General features: G+C 49.0%; 1 protein-coding gene across 1 annotated transcript in view; it reads left to right on the forward strand.

Moving 5' to 3' along the window:
• The first annotated feature begins 7657 nt into the window (after positions 1-7657).
• Positions 7658-23988, forward strand: part of LOC138579565 (protein-glutamine gamma-glutamyltransferase 5-like) — a 115562-nt gene continuing 99231 nt past the window's right edge. The window contains exon 1 of the mRNA XM_069649843.1: positions 7658-7743. Coding sequence (XP_069505944.1) covers positions 7734-7743 — 10 coding nt within the window. The 5' untranslated portion in view covers positions 7658-7733. The remainder of the gene's footprint in view (positions 7744-23988) is intronic.

Consider the following 23988-nt stretch of genomic DNA (forward strand, 5'->3'; position numbering starts at 1 on the left):
GGCTCGGGGCCTTCAACATCAGAGGGGCAGGCATCGGCCTTAGGGCAGGAGGACCCAGGACAGAGAGTGTCTTCCGTGTGGCAGCGGTTGGGCCACGCCATAGATGCGGAGCGGCAGCGGGCGGAAGAGGCACGGCTCACAATGATCAGGGGGGAGATCTCCATGCGGAGGGCCCTGAGGCGGGCCGAGTGCCTCGAGGCAATCCGCAGGGGTTTGGAGGTGGACACGTCGACGGCCCTGCGGACCCTCGGGGCCATGGAGGAGGACCGCCTCCGGGACATTGAGGAGGAGTTTGATGATGCCCTGGCCCGGGACATCAACAAGTGAGCCGTGAAACTAGCCCGCTACCCTTGTACATAGTTATGTAGGTAGTGTTAGGTTTCATTTTTGTTTTAATTTTATTTGGACCTTTCGGACATTGGCCACATTTTTGTATATAGTTTATTTTATTAGTTAGTGTAGTTAGATAGGTTTCCTTTCTTTTGTTGGGATAATGGACCCTGGCTTGTTCCCATGTACATAGTTCACTGTTGGATTGTATTTATTTTTTCACATTTTAACCATGGAGCAATGGCTTTCTTTTTTATTTCCCATTGGATTTTGTTTTGTGGACATTGACTTTGGACATTACTTTGGAATTTTATTTTTGGTTTTGCTTTTTTTCACTGACATGCTTCCTTTAATTTTTGTACATTCACATTTCTGTTTCTTCATTTTTGATACTATTTATGTTTCCTTTAATACATATTTTTTTTGGTGAACTTCAATGTGTGGTATCTCATTGGTTTCATGCATTTCATGATATGTGTTTTGAGATTCACTGACACCCATTGGGTGTATGTGAGGGAAATGTGTTTGTTTCGGAACTTGCAATTGGTGTTCTGTGATGTAATTGCAAATTATGAGTGGGTGGATGCAATACTCGGGTGGGTGTTTTGCATTTGGAGGCTGACCATAGGGACCAGGGATCTAGATTGTGATGACATGTAGGCTGGGGAACATGAGTTGCACATGGGTGGGGGCCTGCTGGCAGGTCCCCCACAGTGCTGGGGGGTGGGGGTGGTGGGGAACATGAGTTGGACATGAGTGGGGGCCTGCTGGCAGGTGCCCCACAGTGCTGGGGGGTGGGGGTGGTGGGAGACATGGGTCTGCTGGAGGCTGCCCCTGCACTGCTGGGGGGGTGTGGGTGGTGGGGAACATGAGTTGGACATGGGTGGGGGCCTGCTGGCAGGTGCCCCACAGTGCTGGGGGGTGGAGATGGTGGGAGACATGGGTGGGGGCCTGGTGGTGGGTGCCCCACAGTGCTGGGGGGTGGGGGTGGTGGGAGACATGGGTGGGGGCCTGGTGGAGGCTGCCCCTGGTGGCTGGGGGGTGGGGGTGGTGGGAGACATGGGTGGGGGGCTGGTGGAGGCTGCCCCTGCACTGCTGGGGGGTGGGGGTGGTGGGAGACATGGGTGGGGGCCTGGTGGAGGCTGCCCCTGCATTGCTGGGGAGTGGGGGTGGTGGGAGACATGGGTGGGGGCCTGGTGGAGGCAGCCCCTGGTGGCTGGGGGTGGGGGTGCTGGGAGACATGGGTGGGGGCCTGGTGGAGGCTGCCCCTGCACTGCTGGGGGGTGGGGGTGCTGGGAGACATGGGTGGGGGCCTGGTGGAGGCTGCCCCTGGTGGCTGGGGGCTGGGGGTGCTGGGAGACATGGGTGGGGGCCTGGTGGTGGGTGCCCCTGGTGGCTGGGGTGTGGGGGTGCTGGGAGACATGGGTGGGGGCTTGGTGGTGGGTGCCCCTGCACTGCTGGGGGGTGGGGGTGGTGGGAGACATGGGTGGGGGCCTGGTGGAGGCTGCCCCTGGTGGCTGGGGGGTGGGAGTGGTGGGAGACATGGGTGGGGGCCTGGTGGTGGCTGCCACTGCACTGCTGGGGGGTTGGGGTGGTGGGAGACATGGCTGGGGGCCTGGTGGAGGCTGCCCCTGGTGGCCGGGGGGTGGGGGTGGTGGGAGACATGGGTGGGGGCCTGGTGGAGGCTGCCCCTGCACTGCTGGGGGGTGGGGGTGCTGGGAGACATGGGTGGGGGCCTGGTGGAGGCTGCCCCTGGTGGCTGGGGGGTGGGGGTGCTGGGAAACATGGGTGGGGGCCTGGTGGTGGGTGCCCCTGGTGGCTGGGGGGTGGGGGTGAAGGGGGACATGGGTGGGGGCCTGGTGGTGGGTGCCCCTGCACTGCTGGGGTGTGGGGGTGCTGGGAGACATGGGTGGGGGCCTGGTGGAGGCTGCTCCTGGTGGCTGGGGGGTGGGGGTGCTGGGAGACATGGGTGGGAGCCTGGTGGTGGGTGCCCCTGCACTGCTGGGGGGTGGGGGTGCTGGGAGACATGGGTGGGGGCCTGGTGGAGGCTGCCCCTGGTGGCTGGGGGGTGGGGGTGCTGGGAGACATGGGTGGGGCCTGGTCGTGGGTGCCCCTGGTGGCTGGGGGGTGGGGGTGCTGGGGACATGGGTGGGGGCCTGGTGGTGGGTGCCCCTGCACTGCTGGGGTGTGGGGGTGCTGGGAGACATGGGTGGGGGCCTGGTTGAGGCTGCCCCTGGTGGCTGGGGGGTGGGGGTGCTGGGAGACATGGGTGGGGGCCTGGTGGTGGGTGCCCCTAGTGGCTGGGGGGTGGGGGTGGTGGGAGACATGGGTGGGGGCCTGGTGGAGGCAGCCCCTGGTGGCTGGGGGGTGTGGGTGGTGGGAGACATGGGTGGGGGCCTGGTGGAGGGTGCCCCTGCACTGCTAGGGTGTGGGGGTGTGGGGGTGGTGGGAGACATGGGTGGGGGCCTGGTGGAGGCTGCCCCTGGTGGCTGGGGGGTGGAGGTGGTGTGAGACATGGGTGGGGGCCTGGTGGAGGCTGCCCCTGCACTGCTGGGGGGTGGGGGTGCTGGGAGACATGGGTGGGGGCCTGGTGGAGGCTGCCCCTGGTGGCTGGGGGGTGGGGGTGCTGGGAGACATGGGTGGGGGCCTGCTGGAGGCTGCCCCTGCACTGCTGGGGGGTAGGGGTGCTGGGAGACATGGGTGGGGGCCTGGTGGTGGGTGCCCCAAAGTGCTGGGGGGGTGGGGGTGGTGGGAGACATAGGTGGGTGCCTGGTGGAGGCTGCCCCTGGTGACTGGGGGGTGGGGGTGCTGGGAGACATGGGTGGGGGCCTGGTGGAGGAGGCTGCCCCTGCACTGCTGGGGGGTGGGGGTGCTGGGAGACATGGGTGGGGGCCTGGTGGTGGGTGCCCCACAGTGCTGGGGGGGTGGGGGTGGTGGGAGACATGGGTGGGTGCCTGGTGGAGGCTGCCCCTGGTGACTGGGGGGTGGGGGTGGTGGGAGACATGGGTGGGGGCCTGGTGGAGGCTGCCCCTGCACTGCTGGGGGGTGGGGGTGATGGGAGACATGGGTGGGGGCCTGGTGGAGGCTGCCCCTGCACTGCTGGGGGTGGGGGTGCTGGGAGACATGGGTGGGGGCTGGGTGGTGGGTGCCCCTGGTGGCTGGGGGGTGGGGGTGGTGGGAGACATGGGTGGGGGCCTGGTGGAGGGTGCCCCTGGTGGCTGGGGGTGCAGGGGGACATGCGTTGGTGGGCAGTAGTGCAAGTTGACATGTGGGTTGGCTGGGGGTCATGGCCATGGTGGATGGTGTGCCTGCAGGACATGTGCAGGGTAGGCCCCTGTGGTGTGAGCCACCTGCAGGGGCCATGGAGGGTGTAGAGGGAACACCTGGGAGGACCCACACATGCAATTCACGTGTGGTGCTCCCCGCACACCCCTGTAATACACGTACCCTGATGGAATCGCGTGTGGAGCTTCCCGCGCACCCCTTAAATGCGCATACCCTGCTGAAATCGCATGTGGCACTTCCCGCGCACTCCTGAGATACGCGTACCCTGCTCGCACGGGCCCAATCGCGTGTGGAAATTCCCACGCACCCCTGAAATACACGTACCCTGCTGAGATCGCGTGTGAAACTTGCCCCGCACCCTGAACTACACGTACCCTGCTGAAATCGCGTGTGGAAATTCCCGCGCACCCCTGAAATACACGTACCCTGCTGCAATCGCGTGTGGCACTTCCCGCGCACCCCTGAGATACGCGTACCCTGCTCGCACGGGCCCAATCGCGTGTGGAATTTCCCGCGCACCCCTGAAATAGACATACCCTGCTGAAATCGCGTGTGGCACTTCCCGCGCACCCCTGAGATATGCGTACCCTGCGGAAATCGCGTGTGGAACTTCTCGCGCACCCCTGAAATACGCGTACCCTGCTCGCACGGGGCCAATCGTGTGAGGTACTTCCCGCGCACCCCAGTGATACACGTAGCCTGCTTGCCGTGCTGGTACAGGGTTAGCGCAGCCCTTTGCGCTGGATTGGGTATATTGATGGCTTTTCCCTGCGCGAGAGGCGTTCTTGGGGGCGTAACTGGCGCTACTGCAGGGTCGCTGCGCCACTGTGCGCCACGGCTGGTTTTTGTGGCTGGAATCCATGAATACGCTGTTGTCCCCTCATTGTGGAACGGAAGTAGTAATCAGTCAAATTGGGTGAATATGAGTTGTTTTGCACCATATTACTACAATATGAAGAAACAAAAAGCATTGTTTTAAATCAAATCCATTTTTTGACACAATGTTATGTTTTAAGTAAAAACAATACAATTAAAATTCATTTATTTTCAGTGTTTCCATTATTCTCAGTGTAAAATGTGTTATTAATATTGCTTTATTTTTACGACTTCATTTTCAATCCTCCAATATTTGACAGGGTTATTATATCACAGATCCCTCAAATTCTCCTTTATGAAATGGAGTTCTCCATACGAACATTGTCATTCCAATAGTTGGTCGTATTTCAGGCATGATCTTCAGTGTTGTTACTTCATCGTTTTTCATAAGCTGCGTGCCATAGCTGCCTTGGTTCTCTCTTTTCTCTCTATACTTAGGAAAATTGGAAACCATTTCCCCGTTCCCAGGGTGATGGATATCACCACTGAATGTGTTGAAGTTGACCAATTAAAGGACTTTTTACCTGGTTACCTGGAGTGGCACAGTTAATAATTTCTCATTAACAACCAGGGCACCCATTTTTTTTTTCGGGTAGAAAGGGCCTTTCCATGATAGAAGACGTCTACTTTGTCCTCTGCATCAAAGAGGCTGATTATAGGTTGGGGTTGCAGGATCTTTGAGAGCACCATGCTTAACGCAGCAAGAGGAACCATGACAGAACTGTCTGGGTATGGTTTCAAAAGGTGATCCATGGTTGTGGTGGTGATGCCTTTCAGACTTGTCTAAGCAAGCCTTATTCTTCTATGCAACTAGGTCAAAGTATCTAGAAAAGAGTTTCTGAAAATCAGTGCCCATGTCCTATGAAGTTTTGCATGGACAAAAGGTGACATTTGGGTTGCACGCTTTAAGATCCCCTTTGTTTTGTGGATGGTGTTTATTTGTTGGCAAAAAACATGTCAGTGGGAGAAGATGCCACACCAAGCCCTGAGATGGCTCTGAAGTGACTTCTGTGAATGGAACAACTCTCGAAGCAAAGAAGAAAGGTACAGGGTGAGAAGCGGACTCTTGTGACAAAGTTCTGTAAAATCTCTGAACGCCCCTGTATCTGAATTCTTCACATGGATTGCAGATACGTGCGCAGTTAGAGTTGCCACACATTTTTCTGGTTAAACATAGGTTACAGAAAAATCAACAAGTTCCGATTCACTAATGCGATAACAATAAATCTAAGAGAGAGGCTTACAGGGGATTCTCCTGATCCCCCTTGGAAAAATGCAGGGTTTCCTGGAAATCTTTTGCAACACCAATAATCCAGTAGAAGCCTGATATTGGGACCATCTGTGAGGCATTCTGTCCCCATTAACCTGTTGGCTCGAGGTCTGTCAACACGATAATAATACATGTGTAAGTCCTAGGAAAATACTTGGAGTTCTTGTCAGTGAAAGTAACCTTCTTGTTTTTCACCATCTTGTTCCCCAATCCTGGTAATGATCTGACAAATAGCAAGTTAAATTATTAACAAATAAGGACATAGAACTGAGAGGACCTATCGTTGTGAAAACCATTCCTGTTTCCTGTCTCAGTACTAAAACCGGTAGGAAGACCTCTGATATTTTTTTGCAGGATTTGGATCTATATAGACTGATCATGGTAAAACCTTGCCGTGGTTTGCTTATTATAAGGGTTCCATGTGTTAATATCCCTGCAAAAATATCGGCATACAAAAATATTGTCATATTTTTGTGGCGATATTAAGCCATGGCCCTGCTGGGGACACCCCTGCAACCTCCATACTTTTTTTAATGGAGCGGGAGACGTCCCCACAACCACCGCTCCCAATAACCTCATAAATTATCCCCACTTATAACATTGCCTAAGGCCGTACCCCACGACTATATATATGGTGATACTATTGGTGGGATAATATTAGCTGACACCATTATATGGGGGTCATGGAGACAGACGGCCAGGGCATTCTCCATCTATTTTATCAGTCTGAACCCTCCTGCGAGATCACTGTGAAGAGTCTTCATCAACAGAGACCCATCTTCATCAGCCTGGAGGCAGCTTGATCCATCTGTGTATTCAAATTGTTTGAAGCAGAAAACCCCCCAGAACAGCCTCCCCGTTCCTTTTTCTCTGGCTTCAGATGTATTTGCCACTGAAAACCTCAGAAATGAACCTGGAGTAGTACAAAGAGGAAGCTCATGACACCCAGAGATTAAGCGGATGGGGGACTTCTCTGACGCACGTGGGGGGGGGGGGCAGTGACATCCTTTGTGAGTCTTCAGATGATCTTGGAGCATCATTTGTTGCTTTAACACTATTACAGGACCCTCGTCTCACTGGCTTTTACCAAAATTATTTGGAATTAAGGCTTTTTTCGTAAACCAACAGCAGGTAATGGTAAACAGAGCATTACAGTGATATATTCATCGACACAATTGTACTCAGAACAGCAGGTGGTCAACTCAAAAAATGATGGGGTAAAACGATATAAGCATATCCTATATTCCAGATGTGTCCCGTTCAGTCACAACTACAGGGGTGAGTGACATAAACTTTAATAGGCAATCTATATATATCACAGTTAACAAGGTACAACCCAATTCACTCGGTAGAGGTACGCAAATAGGTTCAGAGAGCAACTGGAGTTTAATTGCCTATTAGTTATGTTCCTCGAAACATAGACTTGGCAAATTCGAAATGAAATCGTATCCACTGATTGATATTTGAAAGCTGTGTAAATGTGTCAGCAGACCAAAGAATTGAAAACTCGGGATAATCTCAAACGCTGAATGGGATATTAAAAAAAAAAAAAGAGGATGAACACCGACATCTCCCAAAAATCTCCATAGAAAAGTCAAAAAGCAAGACTTTTCAAAGGGATCACACACCTTCCAATCCATCAGAAGACAAGGGCCCCTCCTTGGAAGCATGGATTTATTGTAGCTGATGATGTGTTGAATAAAAGCTGTGAGCCGACAGCCTTGAGTTTTGGAGGAAGCAGAGACGGAGTTGCAGGGTGAGCAATGCATTAGGGATGGTCAGGTCTTAATAATGACAAGAGGATGACGTTCACCAGGGCTCCTCCCTCAGCTTAGGTCCAGGCATAAAAGAGGAGGCAGCTTGAGTGCTAAGACCTACTCTCTCCACTCGGGACATCAGTCGGAGACCGCGCCAGCTTCCTAGGGCAGATCAAGAGTGACTTCATCCGGACAGATCAAGAGAGACTTCATCCATGGCTGGAGGTGAGTGCTCGGGAAAATGCTCTGGGGTATGTGGGCACTCAATGTAGCAACATCAGGTGCTAGGAGTATGAGCTGCCAAATAGCACACAATAGAGCAGGCCTGGACCCATACATCTGGAAAGATTGCTTTCGACTTTGTCGAGAGTTGAACCTTTTTGAATAGAAAAAAGTCCCATGCCATTGTAAATATCTAAACACCTGTTTGTTTGGGAGTTCCAGCGTCCCGATGGAGAAAGAGTTAATAGGCGAGCCTATGAAATGCCTCTGCAATGCTCTCTTCGTGCCGTTCCTACATTACACACTGCAATATAGTAATTGGACAAGTATTTAGAGCTAATTATTTCTTCTGATCACTCATCAAAAGAAGCTGCTAATGTGCCCGTGGCGCGTAGTCAGTAAATAAGTATGCAGCATGCCACCTGCTCGAACGAGGGCAATCCCAGCAGGATGACTTATCCTGGCAGGGCTCTGGCTACCAGCAAACATTGGAGCAGCATTGGCAATTCCATCAAAGCGGTCCAGTCTCTGCTGACGGTCACGGATTGGCACCATATACCCTAGTTTGGTATCAGTGATCTGCGGACTGTCTAAGCTTATGCGCCAGACCATCTCCATATTTCTGTACCTGCTGGCTGTCGCCGCTTCGCACCATAGAGCCTACTTCAGTCTTAGTATCTGCCGGCTGTCATCCCTTAACACAACAGTACATTTCACACTCAGTATTGGCTAAATGTCTAAGGCAGGGGTCTGCCACCCATGGCACACCTGATGTTTTGGACTAAAACTCTTATGGTCCCTGACTATTGACAATGCTGACTAGGGCTGATGGGACTTGTAATTCTAAACATCTGTATAGGCAAAGGTGTTGCTGACCCCTGCTTCAATCTATGGCACTGTACCCTTTCGTTCAGCCTCAGCATTGTTGATCTGTCCCCACTCTGAAATTCACTGTGTCTTCCAGTCTCTAATAGGCTTGTGGGCTCAATTGAGGCATCATGCTAACTCTTTTGGTCCCAAAATCTATCATAATGTTGAGATGTGGAACTTTGAACCCTTCCAGAGCCAGTGTTTGATTCTCAAATTTCAGACACTGTTCATGGATGCTGTCTCTCATGTCTATAAAATCTTAATTTCCAATTTCAGCACCCGTCCGCTCACCTGGGGAATCACGATGGGCAAAAGCTTAGAATCGGATCATCAAGGCATATCCTTTTCTGGAGAGCTTTTCTCTTGTCAGCTACAGCTCTGTAACACCACGTTGGCTTTTGGGATATCTGGATTCACGCAATGGGGGTGGATATATGTGGGGCATGGCCCCACAAGATCAGGCCCAGCCTACCCGTCCTCCAGCGGCAGTGATGGGCAGCCACTTAAACTGGTTAAGATATCCCACTGGAAGTCCACACTGACTGTCACCAAGGGTGTTCCCTGTGGGGAGAGCCTTCTGTCCTAAGGCGACCTTAACTTTCATTTCTGTTTCACTGACGTGAAACGACTCGGTGTGGATAACACAGGCTATTGCTCACATAAATCACAATGCCGTCAAAGTCTGCATTCAAAAGATCCACCAGATTTAGAGAGCTATACATCTGCAAAATCGTAAATACTGTGCAAAGAAAACTCATCCACGCAGGCAGAGCAATGCAAAGGGCTTGAATGTATTGGTACATGGTGGATTTGACATTCCCATTATGGAGGAATTGTTTTTTCTGGAATTTAGGCTAAATTTAATCAACCGGTTATGTGTTGGTTAAGTAACCGCCCACGTCCCGATCGACCGCTTTGTGTTACAGGGGATGTGGAAGGCCTCACACTAGCAGCACCAACCATCATTGTGGGTCCCACACTGCCACAGAATTTTAAAATATTGTGAAAAAATGTAAAAGTTAAGCACAATTCTTTGGGAGTGGGTCTTGTTTGCAAATTACTTAGAGTAGAACAATTGTACAGGCTCTAAGGAATTGGACTAGAGATTGAAAATGATGACATATTGACCAGTTGATAAGTGAGGTATCAGTGGTGTGCTCTGATAAGACTTGTCTGTTTAGAGCAAGGCTCTGACACTTGTGTCTCTCCAGATGTTTTGGACTACGGCTCCCATTGACCCATAGGAGACTACGGCTCCCATTGACCCATAGGACTGACTATGCCATCTGGGGCGGAGGGAAGTTGTAGTCCAAAAACATCAGGCGAGTCAAAGGTTGCCGACCTCTGGTCTCGCACCTAGAACACGTTATAAATGTCATATCATGTCATATCATATCAGTAGCACAGTGCTGATAATGCTTTTCCTTTTCCAGTTAGGGACTAATCGAACTGGATCAGTTGTAGTATTATTGGCTATTTGAATGCCGAAATCGGGCATGTGAGGTGTTTGCAAATAGCTAATGAAAGGCAGGAAACGAAAAAAGCTAAAACTGTCGCCTGTGTAGCAAACTGAAGCTAGACTATTACCATTGTTTCTAAATTGGCATGGACAATTGCGGTGGTACTTGCACAGAAGTGAATTTGACAGAGGCAGTACATTCTGAGGAACACAAAGGATCCAGGAGGATGCACCGATTTTGAACTTTTACTGTGCTCATATGTTTCCATGTAAGGATATGTATGTCGTTTTATGCAAATTGTCAACAGATTTTACTGGATTCTATGGAATTTTATCTTTGTTGATGTGTATGTTTGTAATGTTATATTGGATATACAGAGCTGCTGGCTAAAAGTATATAAAAAATAAATAAATAAATAGGAAGTTTGAAGAGATTTGTGAACAGTGGGTTGTGGTCGCAGGGATTTTTGGACACAGAGGCTATTCCTGAGCTATGTGGACCAGCTTCCACAAGGAGCACTACTTGAACATTTCCCAGGTGTTGGAGCTTTTCACCTTCATGCGGTTCCACTGACAAATGTGACTGAGACAGATCAGAGAGTCATAGCATGCAGCTGGAAAAACCCTGCTGCTTTCACCACAGGCATGCGGTATACCTCGGACAAGATGACGGGAACTTTGGCGCGATGCAAGGGCATGTGTGATAGGTGGATGCAGGCAGGCAGTACAGTGCTTAATTTGTGGGGGTGTTTGCCAGGGCTCAGCCCCGGCACTTATTATCTCAGAATCAGTTTGTTTATGAGGTGGTGTTTTGGCAACTTTATTATTTTAACTGCCAGCCACATAATAAACCCTTATGGAATCAGAGAAAAACGTAAATGATAGTTGAATTTAAAGACACACTTAAACGTGACTCATGTGAAGACACAAGTATGCTATTATATGTGTATGTTGATTGGCATTTGTAAATCACACCTGTGCCGTAGTGAGTACATCCGTCAACCACAATACACCGGTGGTAGTTGAAGCTTTAACCCCATATATGTTGACAGCATGGGGAGCAGCCGTGGGTGGAGGCAACAGTGGTTGGGGAGCGGCCCATGCTGACGTGTCATGGGTGAGTTAGAACATAGTTTGTTCCTCCAAATTAAGCACGACAGACAGTAGTACTTGCCTATGGTTTCTCACTTGGATCGAAAAGGGCAGGCAGAGTCCCAAGGGATCCATATTTATTGCGGTGGTCATGTTTTTTATATTATATCCGTCATTACCGATCATTGCCCAGCAGCACACATGAGTATACAGCAGTTATCCTCATGATGCTGATTGAGGTCACAGCTGCAAAGGAGTATGAAGCATCTGGTGGGCTCAAATGACTTACCTGCGCTAATTAACATGAGCCTGCGAGACTCGAACTCGCGGTACTCAGAGATGTAGGTGCCATCAAATGCCTCTGCTGGTGTACCGTATTGCAAAGAGCGTGAGAGTATGGTCAAATACTGAAAGAAACAGCAATACACTAAACAGGACTTGCAAGCAAACTTCAATACACAGTGGGCCTCATTACGACCTTGGCGGAGGACCATGGCGCTATAAGCACCATGGTCCATGGCGCTAAGGTGCCAACTCCGCCATGGTGGTTGGCGGACTTACCGCCCCATTCCGACCTTGGCGGGGCGGTAAGTCCCCAATCCCCATTTTACCCTTCCCCATTCCCATTCTTACCCCATAGGGCATAATGGGAGTGGGGAAGGCGTTAATTACGCCACCGTAAATTACGGTGGCGTAATTATCTCCATGGTCCCTTAGCGCCATGGATTTTAACGCCTGCAAAAAGCAGGCGTTAAAATCACCATGGCGCTAAGGGACCTCGTAATCAGGCGGTAAGGGTCGGCGCTGTTAACGCTGGCGTAAACCCCTTACCGCCCGGGTCGTAATGAGGCCCAGTATCACCGAGTCCAGTGTTCAGTCAACTTTAGCAGGCAGAATTTTAGAAACAAAGCAAGTCAACTAGTGTGACTGTAAATTATAGTATCACGCAGTTGAACGTGAAGGCAGAATCAAGGATTACAGTCCAGAAATATAGAGGCCTCTCTGGAAAGTGAAAATGATGCGCTTTGTACAGGACACCCTTTTCCCCACGTTTATTGAAGGCAGCATTAATGCTGCGGAGCCTGGCTCAATAAGTCAATGTCAGATGGCTTTGCACAACACTGGCCATTCAAAGAATCCCAAATTGATGGAAGGCTGGGACCTGCTTATATATGACTTCTCTATATAATCACAGACACACAAAGATGACATCCTAAAGATCCCAGTGAGCTCAAATGCAGACAATTTCCTAAACATCATAGTACTGACATTGGAAGAGAGAAAAGCAGGCAGTATGCCTGCAATGAGGTGTACGCGTTATTGCAGGCAGAAAGCACCAAGAGATAACAAAAAAAAAAAAACAGAATCCCATGGTGGCAAACTCAGAGGCGGAAACAGAGAGTATGTGACGAATCACCTTCCGGGGCACCAGTGGTCCAGGGATGAATATTGGTTTCTAAACCATCAACCAGCGCCACACCGCTAGTACACCAGAAGAGATCCGAACAAATTTGAAACACAAGCAAATTATAAACATTCTTGTCCAATTTTAGCAACGTGGACAGACCAGCAGGTTTATCTCCAAAAGGTCGTCGATCGTCGGTTAGTTGCAACATGATGAAAATACAATTAATACCCAATGATAAAAGGGACTGTCCAGTCAAATTTGTATATACATATCTACTTTATTATTATCACAACTGACAGTTCTAGCAACAATATGAAATACAGCCCAACCTGTAAAGGAATGCAGAGGACACACAGTTTCAAAGAAGGAAAAGGGATGCATTCTGCATACTGACAGGAGGGTGGTCAGTATAGTAAATAATCACAGCAGTTCAAGGATACTTGGCTTCAGCACAAAGGGAGGAATGGGTCTGAAAATGTCTCTAGAGGCCTTTGGAGAAGGACCAGGGAGACAGAACCACAATGTACCTTGTACTTGCAGGTGTTCTTGGTGCTGGATAGGATCGAGTCGATTTCTGGGTGCTTTGCAGCTTCTGTAATAGAGTTCAAGATGGGAGACAGATGCAGGGATCATGCGGTAAACAGTTCAGCAAGCAAAGCTGGCTGGATGGCTGCAAGCTGGCCTACATGGTGGCTCAGGGTCAGGAATTGTTGTCTCAGTGCTTTTCAGCAGTTATAAAGCATTGGTGAAGCCATCTTGGGTGGCTTTGAGTGACTGCGGCATAACAACAATCAGTGTTGCAGACGATTGCAGCTTGAGAACTCGACTGGCTTGTCGATGCACTTCTCCTAGCTTCTTCAATGGGCTTGCTTCATCCTTTAAGGTGGACAGCCGAAATCTGGGGTGGGTGTTGCAGGCAGCTGCCCCGTCCTTGATTTCAGGTTCAGAGACTCTCTAGAATGTCCCACCTAGGGAGCTTGCTGCAGAGCCTATAAGGGCACGCTGTGTGCTGGCTGGGTAGCGGTTCTGGAGCTGCTGAAGGGTCCTCTAGATTCGGTATCTCCCTCTGTTCCCTGGGAGACGTTTAGGGGAGGGATTTTGCTTCCTTCTTGGAGGTTCTGGCCTTCCTTTACTGCCAGAAGATGTAAGGCAGACTGTACTTTCAGCAAGGGTTCAATTATCAGTTCTTCCTTCTGCTTCTGGTGAAGCCTTCAGATGATCTGCCAAAAGAGGGGCTATGCCCTCTTTTAAAGCCAAATTGACTACTTTGATTGGTGTAGGCTAAGCCTACCTTAATGCACAAATCTTGGGTCTCCATCAACAATTTCCTGTATGCGCGAGGTCATAAGCAGAGTTCATTGCAACAGAAAAGGTAAAGGGTGAAAACATGTAATACTAAGTCCCACCCACCTTCCTGTCTGTTGGATAAAGGGTCCCTCTGGTTAATGGAGGTCACTGTATTTCCTAATTAAAGTGTCAGGTCTCCCTTGAAGCTGCGGTGAGACCAGACTTTCTGTCTCCGTCAAAGCACATACTTGTGCCCTCTGAATCGGGTCCCCATGCAGGGATGACTACTGTAAACATGCAGTCCCAGACAAGACATGTCAGTGTTAATTGGTACTGAGAGTGGGAGATGGCATCAGGTTGACACAGTTGCATATGAAATGTTGTTGTGGTTTCCTGTCTCCTTTGTTAATTTCTGTAGCCAGGCCCCATGTGGGCGTGTTTGAATTACTTTCTCATTGGTATGCAAAGTGCTGGCCCCAGCTACAGGGTAGATTCATGGTGCCTTTGTTAATTAATTAGGTATCACGCTTTGTAGGGTTGGTGAATTCTCGGTTCTCACACACTCCAAACTCCCCCTCCTCCTCACCTGTAACTTCTCAGGATGTTGTATGCTTTCTCCTTCGTAACAGATGTTTTTCTTGTAGAGGTACGGCCTCCCTCGGGTAGATGCCACCCTGCCGTCTCGTTAGAGCAGATCAGCAGGGGACCCCTTCCTGCGAGAGCCAATGAGAGGAAAAAGTCCAAGGAAGAAATAACCTCTCAGGTGTAATGGAGTACTTGACTGGATGAAAGTGTATATTGATGCAGTTGTAGTTGATGAGCTTCCAAGGGAAGGAATCGGACCAAAAAGATGGATTGTCACTAGATGAGAAGACTTGAGGAGCACTGAGGAGTACTGGAGTCCGAAGGATTCCACAAAGGAGCCAAATGAGTATGGGCAAGTGTAAAGCCCACGGGTAAGTAGGAATTCCAATGGAGGGAAAAAGAAACCGATACAGGTACGGAAGAAGAAGGAAAAAGGAAGGTAGGAAACGAGAGGGAACAGAACAGACAGCAAGGTTGTGGCAAGGGAGCAACGAAAGAAGGTAAGTAGAAGATGAGACGGGGCGAGACCCGGAAGTAAGAGAAAGAAGGTAGGCACTGAAAGGGAACCAAAACCAAAAGGTAAACAAACAAAGAATCTGCAGCTGAAGGAGAACGGCAGGCTGCTCTGAAGCCACAGAAAGCAAATGAGCTGTGGAAGAAAAAATGAATAGAACAAGGTAGGCAAAGGGCTGGAAAGCAAGTCTAGAGAGTAACTCAGAGATACAGCAAAAAGCACAGCGTGTAGACCCAGGGACAAGCGAAGGGTTGCAACGCGCTGTTGCAATGGCGGGGCGTGTTTTATAGGGACGAAGCTTCCGTGAAGGAAAATATACTAGACCCACACACCAGGAAGTGAAAAAGAGAACGGTGGAACATTCAATGGCGTCTTAGTTTCCACTCCCTCCATAAACGCCAAGAAGGGTAGCGCGTGCCATTAGGCTGGAAATGGCAAGGGGAAGGTGTTGCCCTCCCCCTTCTGGAGATGCATTTTGTACTCTTCCTGTCACATCCCAACTAAATATGACAGAGGGGGACTGTGCCTGTAGGCTTTGTACACCCAGAGCACACAGGACTCTGCATATGTTGTGCAGTGAACATAGGAAAATCTGTGCGGATTAGCCCCACAAATTTCCCAGAGGTTTACCATCATTCAATTTCCTTTGTTTTAAAAGCCCAGGCGAGCACACACCCATTGTGCGGATAGTCAAAGTCCTCACAGAGTACCCAAGAGGTGTTGTTATAGGCAGGCACCACCCACACACAAGGCCAACGCTGTGCAAAGCACCCCCAAAAGTGTCTCATGAAAATTCTTGGGAAAATGTTCCAAAATGTGCTTCACATTTTCATGGGACGCTATTGTGTTTCCAGCCCCCACACACCTCTTAAAAGCACTCTGTACCTCTCTTGATCCCTGGTACGCCATCCTGGGATGGCAGCAGCCAGGGCTCCCTTGTTGGCTGCTAATTGTTACCCCTTGGTGACCTCGAACTTCCCCAGATGAAATCAACGGACATGTTCCAAAGGTTTGCAGGAACAAAAACACATATGCAATTTAATTGATTCTATAAATCAAAGAACACGTTCGGTCAGCACTGCTAGGTGCACAATTTGTCATAATGGGAATCAAAACGCGCATCATGGAGCATTGCTGGATTAGGTGAAGATATTGCTTTACCTTAAATTGGGGGTTGTATGTAGTGGTACCTAGATGTACTTGTATGTATTTGTATGGATAGGGCAGTAGCTAATGTGGAAAAGGACATGCCAATCGAAAAATGTGTTCAGAAGAATTTAGAATTCAAATAAACTCTGAAAGTGAAGTGCAACTATACGAGAGCTGCAAGTGCAGCTAAATGCACGACTGACAATGCAGTGCTGTGCTACACTGGAACTCAGAGATGAGAATACAGAGACGGAATACTGCAGCAGCTGGATGGTCTGAAATGGGATTGTATAGGGTTTACATAGATCGTATCTCAAAGGTGAGAGTATAGTTAACTGTTAAATAATCATGTGCATTTGTAGCCAGTGCTTCATGCCAGCTTCATAGCGCTGTAATAAAAAACGTTAACACGACCATTTGAGTGGAAATCTACGAATCAACCTTGGAGGGAAGAAGGGCTGAGTCTGGGCTAACACCGGATCCAACCCTGCTTGGTGCATGATGTTCCTATGTCCATCCCCCATGCTTAACATCTGAGCTATCTATAGCCGTAAGGAGCGTTCTCTAAGCAACAGATCGTCACCTATGGAAACTGTAAGACACGGTATTATAGAAATGAGAGTTCAAGCAACTACCCAGCCTAGCATGGCCAGTGCCCGAGGGCAGATAGCAGATTCACTGCCTAAAGGTAATAATAATTGTCAAAAGCCCAGGGTGCAAAAATATTCCCTTCCCTTCAGGAATATCACCCCCCAACCGCGAGACATTTCTGTGTGGAGGTCTGTGTTTCACCAGACGTAAAGGTGGGGTGGGGGGGGCTGAAAGGGGGTTATTGCTGAGAAAAGCTGATCCTGGGGCATTTCCAGCGCCCAGTCGGATGGACTGGCACCTATTTGTCCTGGAATCTTCACCACTGGCAGAAAGTAAACTGGAGATCAAAATGCTGCCGTTTTCGGAGGCAAGAAGAGACTGTACATCAGAACAAAGAGCTGACTGAAGATATGTGGGGTAACGTGGGGGCCCATTTAAACATTATGTTGGGGGGTGCTCGTCCACAGCTGAAAAAACCTGTCTGAGGCAGCTGGGGGTTTCACGGTTTAAAACAGATGTATGTGTATTCTATCAGCCCCTGCTTGTGGCTTCATTCAGTAGAAAACTACTAGGTAAAAAAATGTAGGGAGGGGGTGGGTAGCTGCATGTTGTCAGGTAAAGGCCAATTGGCCTCTGCTCAGGAGAACAAAGAAAGACAGCTAGCAGGAGATCTGGAACTCTAAATGACAAGTTAAGAGGTCCCAATAGGCATTCTTGATACCAAAGTATGAAAATCCCAGAGTATAAGGGAAGCAAGGTGACAAGAACACTGCTGGGTACTGCAAGGCCGAAGGGTGTGACCAGGCAGAGAGGTCGAGCAAAGACAGCCTGCAAGGTGCAGACATTTAATGTATGGCATAAATACTTATTTCGCTTTATAGGCTGCAAAAAAGGGCCAACTGTTCAGGGCTCCCCTGAGGCTTGATGCCCATTTCAACTGAAAGAGTTGAAAGCACCTGGCGCCATACCATGACCCTGAACTTAGACTGCACTTATATTCAGAGATTTCAAATTTGATTATGCCAACACTGGAGCTGTAAAAAGAGCCTTCTAAAGGCAGGCTTGGGCAACCCACCAGACAATAGGGCAATGAGAGAAGGGGAAACTCAAAAGGCAGAGGTGGGACAGTTACGTTGCCCAATGTGTGCTTGTTTGAGGGCTTAATTAACTGTACATTTATTATTTTTAGCCAATGTTTCTGACATACGGTGCACTTTTCACTACAAAGTGCATCAACAATGTGTCTCCGTGTACTAATTATCTTGTCACAAATTGCTATGTGTGGCTGTAAGCCACTTTTCAATGGTGCAGAGGAAACGTTTTTGTCCCTGTCCGAGCCTCTGCTCGAAGTCAGTGAGCAAACACATGGTGACGCTGGATCGGATCTTCTCCAGGAATCCTAGACAATATGCTTGGTCCCAGCCCAAAAGCGGAAGTCCAGCCCGACCTGCTTGACAGCATACCTTCGGCAAAAGACCACAAGTGGCGCCAGTCATTTGTTGGCCACTTTGGTCATCATCAGTGCGATGCAACCTTGGGATGAAGCCTGATCTCTTTATGGCATTTCTCCTTTCTGTATCGTCTTGGCAGGCTGAAGAACAATGGTTTGGATGGTTGCCCATATGGATCAATTCTAAACCTTCCAGCCTTTGCCTCTTCTGTTTTTCTAAGTCACCTTGAATGGGAAGGGTATGCCCAGACATTGATGCCTAACCTGCTGGGCCCTTGAGACCAATGCTACTCCTCACTGATGATGCCCAATGAGGATGAAACATGTCTGGGGTTGCTTGTGGTTTTGTGGAAAAGCTATGTTACCAAGCAGTTCAGGCTAGAGTGTCCCATTAGGGGTGGAGCAAAGCTTGGTTTGCATATGGTCTTTCCCAATTCTGTAATGAATTGGCAGGCTGAAGAAAAATAACAGAGGTTAAGATTAATTCTAAACCTTCGGGTCAACACCTCTTTTCCTTTGCTGTAATAGCCCTATGTGGGTTGAGTATACCCAGATATGGGTCCTGAGCATGCTGGGTCTAGAGACCCAACGTAAACTTCACTGATTACACCCAATAAGGCCGAAACATGACTGGAAGTTTCTTGTTGTCTGGTTCAGAAGGGATGTGACCCAGCATTGTGGACTGGACTGCCCTTTTAAGGGTTGGACCTAGCTTGATTTGCATATTGTCTTCCCCCTTTCTCTCATGGGTCAGCAGGCTGATGAACGATGAATAGGAAAGTTGCCCAGAGTGATTCCAGAAATTAAGAATCATTCTAAAACTTCCAGACATAACCCTTATTGTTTTGCCATGAAAGAACACTTTGCAGACACCGTAGCATGGTGTTGTAAAACTAAAGATGGCATGGTAAGAGATGGAGTCTCCTGGGCAAACTGGAGACAGTGAAGCAGGTCACATGGGCTCAAAACTTTGCTTCTCCACTTCACCAACATGTGTTATCCTTGGCAAATCACGTTACCTCAGTGGGTCTCATTTTTATTTTTCTTAACTTCTCAAATTGAGCTGATCTACTTTGCATCATATAAAAACAAACACGCCAAATAATGTAACTAGCATATCAAGTGTTTTACCTGTCATAAGATGTCAGTACTTGGGCGAATGAGGCTGCACTTGGCATATGGTCGAAGTACCTGCATTTAGTAGTAGCAATTTATCGCAGTGCCTGTCATATAAGATATCATTAACATATTATGACCGTATCTGGCATTTGGTGAGCTGGAAGTTATAAGACTGCAGTAACTGGCTATATGAGGCAGTACTGGCAAAGGAAAGCAGTGTGCCTGGCCTATGAGAGTTGTGCTCTCCATGCTCCCAGCACATCATGACGGCACCAATTACATATTGAGATAGGATCTTAGTCATATCGGTTGTCCACATTAGTACTTTTCTTTATTTTTGTTTGTTAAGCATTGCTTGTTTGTTTGATTTTCTTTTTGTTTTTTTTCAATGGTGCTGCCCTCATTTGATTCCTGCCAAGAAGTACCTGCGTCATTAGGTCCAGCTTGGCTGCTAGGATGGTCCTCTCCATCTCCCCCATCTATTCTAACGGCTTCTCTATCACCTATACCCTCTCTTGAAGCCTGGAAGGAAAGGGTTTAAGAAGGCTCACCTGGTCTATAACCCTGGTCTGCCCATCACTGACACGTATGTCAATGCTTCTTCCAAGCAGACTATCATTGACATTCTGCTTGTTGTTGCCTCTCCTGACCTATGGTTTTTATCCTCTCCCCTTTCTCTTCCTCAACCATTAATAGTGGAACCAGATGTGAATTGCTCTTGGCACACTTCTCTTCATCCAGGTGCATCATTAATGTCTACTTGAATGGCACTATCATGACCGAGGGGTCTCAGCACAACCTCCTACTTCTTGATAGACGTCTTCCATCTCTTTTCAACTTTCCCTTTAGCCCTGCCACTCCTCTGTCTTCCACCCCCCTCTTTCCTCCTCTCCCCAGTGGTACCCCTCCTTGGAAAACATTTAAAGGGGGCAACCAGCTGTACTTAGGTGTCCTTAATTCTCAATCTGCTGTTAAAAACTTTTCTTTCATCTATCACCCCCTTGAAGACTTGGACTTTGATGTCCTTGCACTCACCGAGAAATGGTTTAATGTCACCTCTGTCACTGCTTTTGTGACACTCTTCTTCCTAAGGGCTACAAGATCCTCTCCATGTCCAGGCCTAACCGGCCAGCTGAATGGATCTCTGCTTCTATCATAACCATTCAATCCTACTCCTCCTTTGATTGTCTTGTCTGGGGCATCTCCACTACCCTATCGATCAACCTTGCCACTATCTACATGATTCCTGTGCTGATCTCCCTCTTCCTATCAGAGTTAACAACCGCTCCTCTTCTCTTCTAACCTCTACCTCTAAGCTTCTCCTCTTCTGTGACTTCAATAGCCATCTGCATTTCCTGATGCAGCAATTCCCTTCCGCAATCTCTGTGACTCTTTCTCACTCCCCATTTTTCCCTCCAATCCATCCCACTCAGCCGCCCACACTCTTCATGCGCTAATCTCTGCGGACCTCTCTATCTCTGGTCTGATCTTTCTCTCCTCTTCTCTCACCTGGATCTCCTTGGATCCCCGGCTAAGCCTCTATCTGCACTGCCATCTTTCTTCTCTGTCATCTGATCAATGAAGCAAGAGTCAGTAGCCTCCTTCGCAGCCTCTTTTATCCCTCCCCTACTCCTGCTCTTGATTCTCATTCCGAGTAAGCCCTTGCTAACCTTCCCCTCTTCATCACCAACACCCTGAACATTCTTGCCCCTGTCATGAGGATCCACAAGAAAGCCTGCCACCAAATGCATCAGTTGGTACGTTTCCGACCTAGCCTCGCTAAAAAGCAAGTGTAGAGTTGCTGAACGAAAATGGCTGGCTTCTCGCACATCCTCTGACAAACTGGCCTGCTGCCTGCTCCAAAGACATCATGTTCTCTCCATTCATTCCACAAAGCAGAACAATATCCAAGCCCACATCCTGGGGCCACCAACAACAACAAAATCTGTAAGGAACTTGTGAACTCTACTGCAGTCTCTACTTATCCTCTCCCTTCCTAGGTTTTCTGCACGGCCTTGTCCTCCCACTTTTCAACAAAACTCAGGACATCACGTTCTCACTCTCCTCTTCACTCCCTCTACCATCTGCACCCAGGCTTCTCTTGGCCCATCTCTCCCACTCCCTCCTACTCTCCTCATTCTCACCCATAGCACCTGACAAGGTTATCAAGACTGTTTGCTCTATGAAAGTCTCCTCCAAACAGGTGCTTCCGTGCACAATCTCTTAAAAAAGCCATTTGCAGATCCTTCCTACCCGGCTAACTACTGTTCTATCTCCACTACCACCTACTTGGGCAGATTCTTGGAGAAGTTGGCCATGTCCCAACTAACTCACCACACTGAAGCTGTTGGCTGCCTACATAACCACCAGTCTGGCTTCAGAGCAGCCAGTAGCACAGAAACTGCTGTCCAGAACACCCGCGATGACTTGCTTGCTAACTTTGACTCCTGTTCTTAAATTGTCTCTGCGATACCCTGCCTCTTACTATCCCCCCTCATCTCTGACCACCCTCCTAGGGTCCCCTCAACTCACGCTCTTGTGAGGATAGAAAAATGGGAGTCATCTCTGAATCATCTCTCTCCTTCTCACCTCATATTGCTGACCTTGCCAAGAAGGCCCACTTTCAGCTCTACCTCCTCAGAGGCATTCTCCCTTTCCTCACCTGCCTTCAGAAGCTCAATGTCTTCAGAGCTCTGGTTCTCTCCAGGCTGGATTATTACAACAGCCTCTTACTCACTCTTCCTCTTTCCTCTCTCCACCTTCTCCAACTAATCTAGTAAAGGACTGCAAGACTTATCCTTCACCTCAAACCCATGGACTGCATCTCTCCAGCTCTGAAATCTCACCACTGGCTCCCGGTGCCTGCAAGGACCAAATTCAAGACCCTTTGCATCATCCACAGGGCTTTTTGGGGCCTAGGACCATGCTACATCCAACTTTCACCCTCCAAATACCTCCCTGCTAGAGTCCTTTGGTCCTCTAGCTTGAACTCTCTGTAGATCAAACCTTTCTCCACACAGAGAGTAGGGGGTAGATATATTTCCTAGGCAGGAGCTTCCCTCTGGAATGGCCTATCTGCTTCTCTCAGACTTGAGCCAGACTTTCTTAAGTTCTGGAAATTTCTCAAGACCTTCCCCTTCTCTGCCTCCTTCATTCTCCCACGCCCCTGCTAATGCCCCCTGGCTACTACGACTGGCTACCTGGTCCCTCCTGAATCGTACAATGGTCAGGCCCACCTCCTACCATTCTTTCGCAGTCACCCACTCTAGTACGTGCCTTCAAGCACCACTCCCTGACCAGCCTACTGATTCTGGACCACCCCTGTCTGGGAACTTTTACTCCTCACACTTGCCCTCCTTGGTCTCCCCTAGCACTTACTCTGCCCCGGGCCTGGGGTCTCCTCCCCCCTGCACTTGTTTACACTGTGCTTGCACAATCTGAATGTCACAAGGCTTAATAGGACTGTTTCCTGTTGTTTATCCTGTCCTCTTCCCCATCCCCTTTGTCTTGTGGCACCTGGAAACACTTTCTGTTGTAAATGCACCATACAAATGCAAATAAATAATTGTATTTCTTTTTAACTGATGTTGCTTCCTGTGATGTCAAAAGGGCTAAAGGTTTTGCAATGTCATGCAATTTCATGCAATGTCACTTCCGCTACCCCAGCCATTTTGGTGAATTGGAATCCCTACAAAAAACTGACATTGCCATACATTTCGATTGTGCACTGTTAAATAGCTCTGCACACTGAGGGATCCTCAAGAACTATAATTCAAATGGTACAATGTTCTACCTTGAGGTTTTACTTCCCTTATCTCTTTTTTATTCATTAAATGTATTTTATTCCACTTGTGCATGCCACATATAAATGTTGTCTTACAGTTTGATGTCAATGCACCATTTCCCTTTACTGAATAAAATGTTGAGTGCTCCAAGCCACTAGATCAGTTCCAGGCAGACAGCATTGAGTATGCTGCTGGTTACGTGACCAAGCCCTTTCACTCAGTTTCTCCGACCCACCACCTATTTAATTAGTCTCCCTTAGGCGTCCTCATTATCGGCGTCCTCATCAAAGGACATGCAAAGACAAGGACCTCACTTGTTTGTGCCTATTTGGGCCTGATACGGCCAAGGGCCTGACATGCTATCCAGCATTTCACCTACATACTAATCACTACTATGGCTACATACCAAAATAAATCACCATGTGTCTCTCCATCCAAAGGCAATCCCCACTCTCACTAGGGTTTGAATGACCAAGTGCCCTGGGCAGCCCCGGCAAGCTGCCCTAGTCAACGGGCCTCATTACGACCCTGGCGGTAAGGGGTTAACGCCAGCGTTAGCTGCGCCGACCCCTTACCGCCAATTACGAGGTCCCCTAGCGCCATGGTGCTTTTAACACCTGCTTTTAGCAGGTGTTAAAATCCATGGCGCTAAGGGACCATGGAGTTAATTACGCCACCGTAATTTACGGTGGCGTAATTAACGCCTTCCCCACTCCCATTATGCCCTATGGGGCGAAAATGGGAATGGGGAAGGGTAAATGGGGATTGGGGACTTACCGCCCCGCCGACCTCGGAATGGGGCGGTAAGTCCGCCAACCACCATGGCGTAAACGTAGTTTACGCCATGGTGGTAAAGTCACGGCCCAGGCGGTAACTTACCACCTGGGTCGTAATGAGGCCCAACCTCATCAATTTTACCCTTGTCCGATCCAACAACAA

Source organism: Ambystoma mexicanum, chromosome 3p (assembly GCF_040938575.1).
Source record: "Ambystoma mexicanum isolate Mex_15411 chromosome 3p, UKY_AmexF1_1, whole genome shotgun sequence".
In the NCBI taxonomy this organism is placed as follows: Eukaryota; Metazoa; Chordata; class Amphibia; order Caudata; family Ambystomatidae; genus Ambystoma; species Ambystoma mexicanum.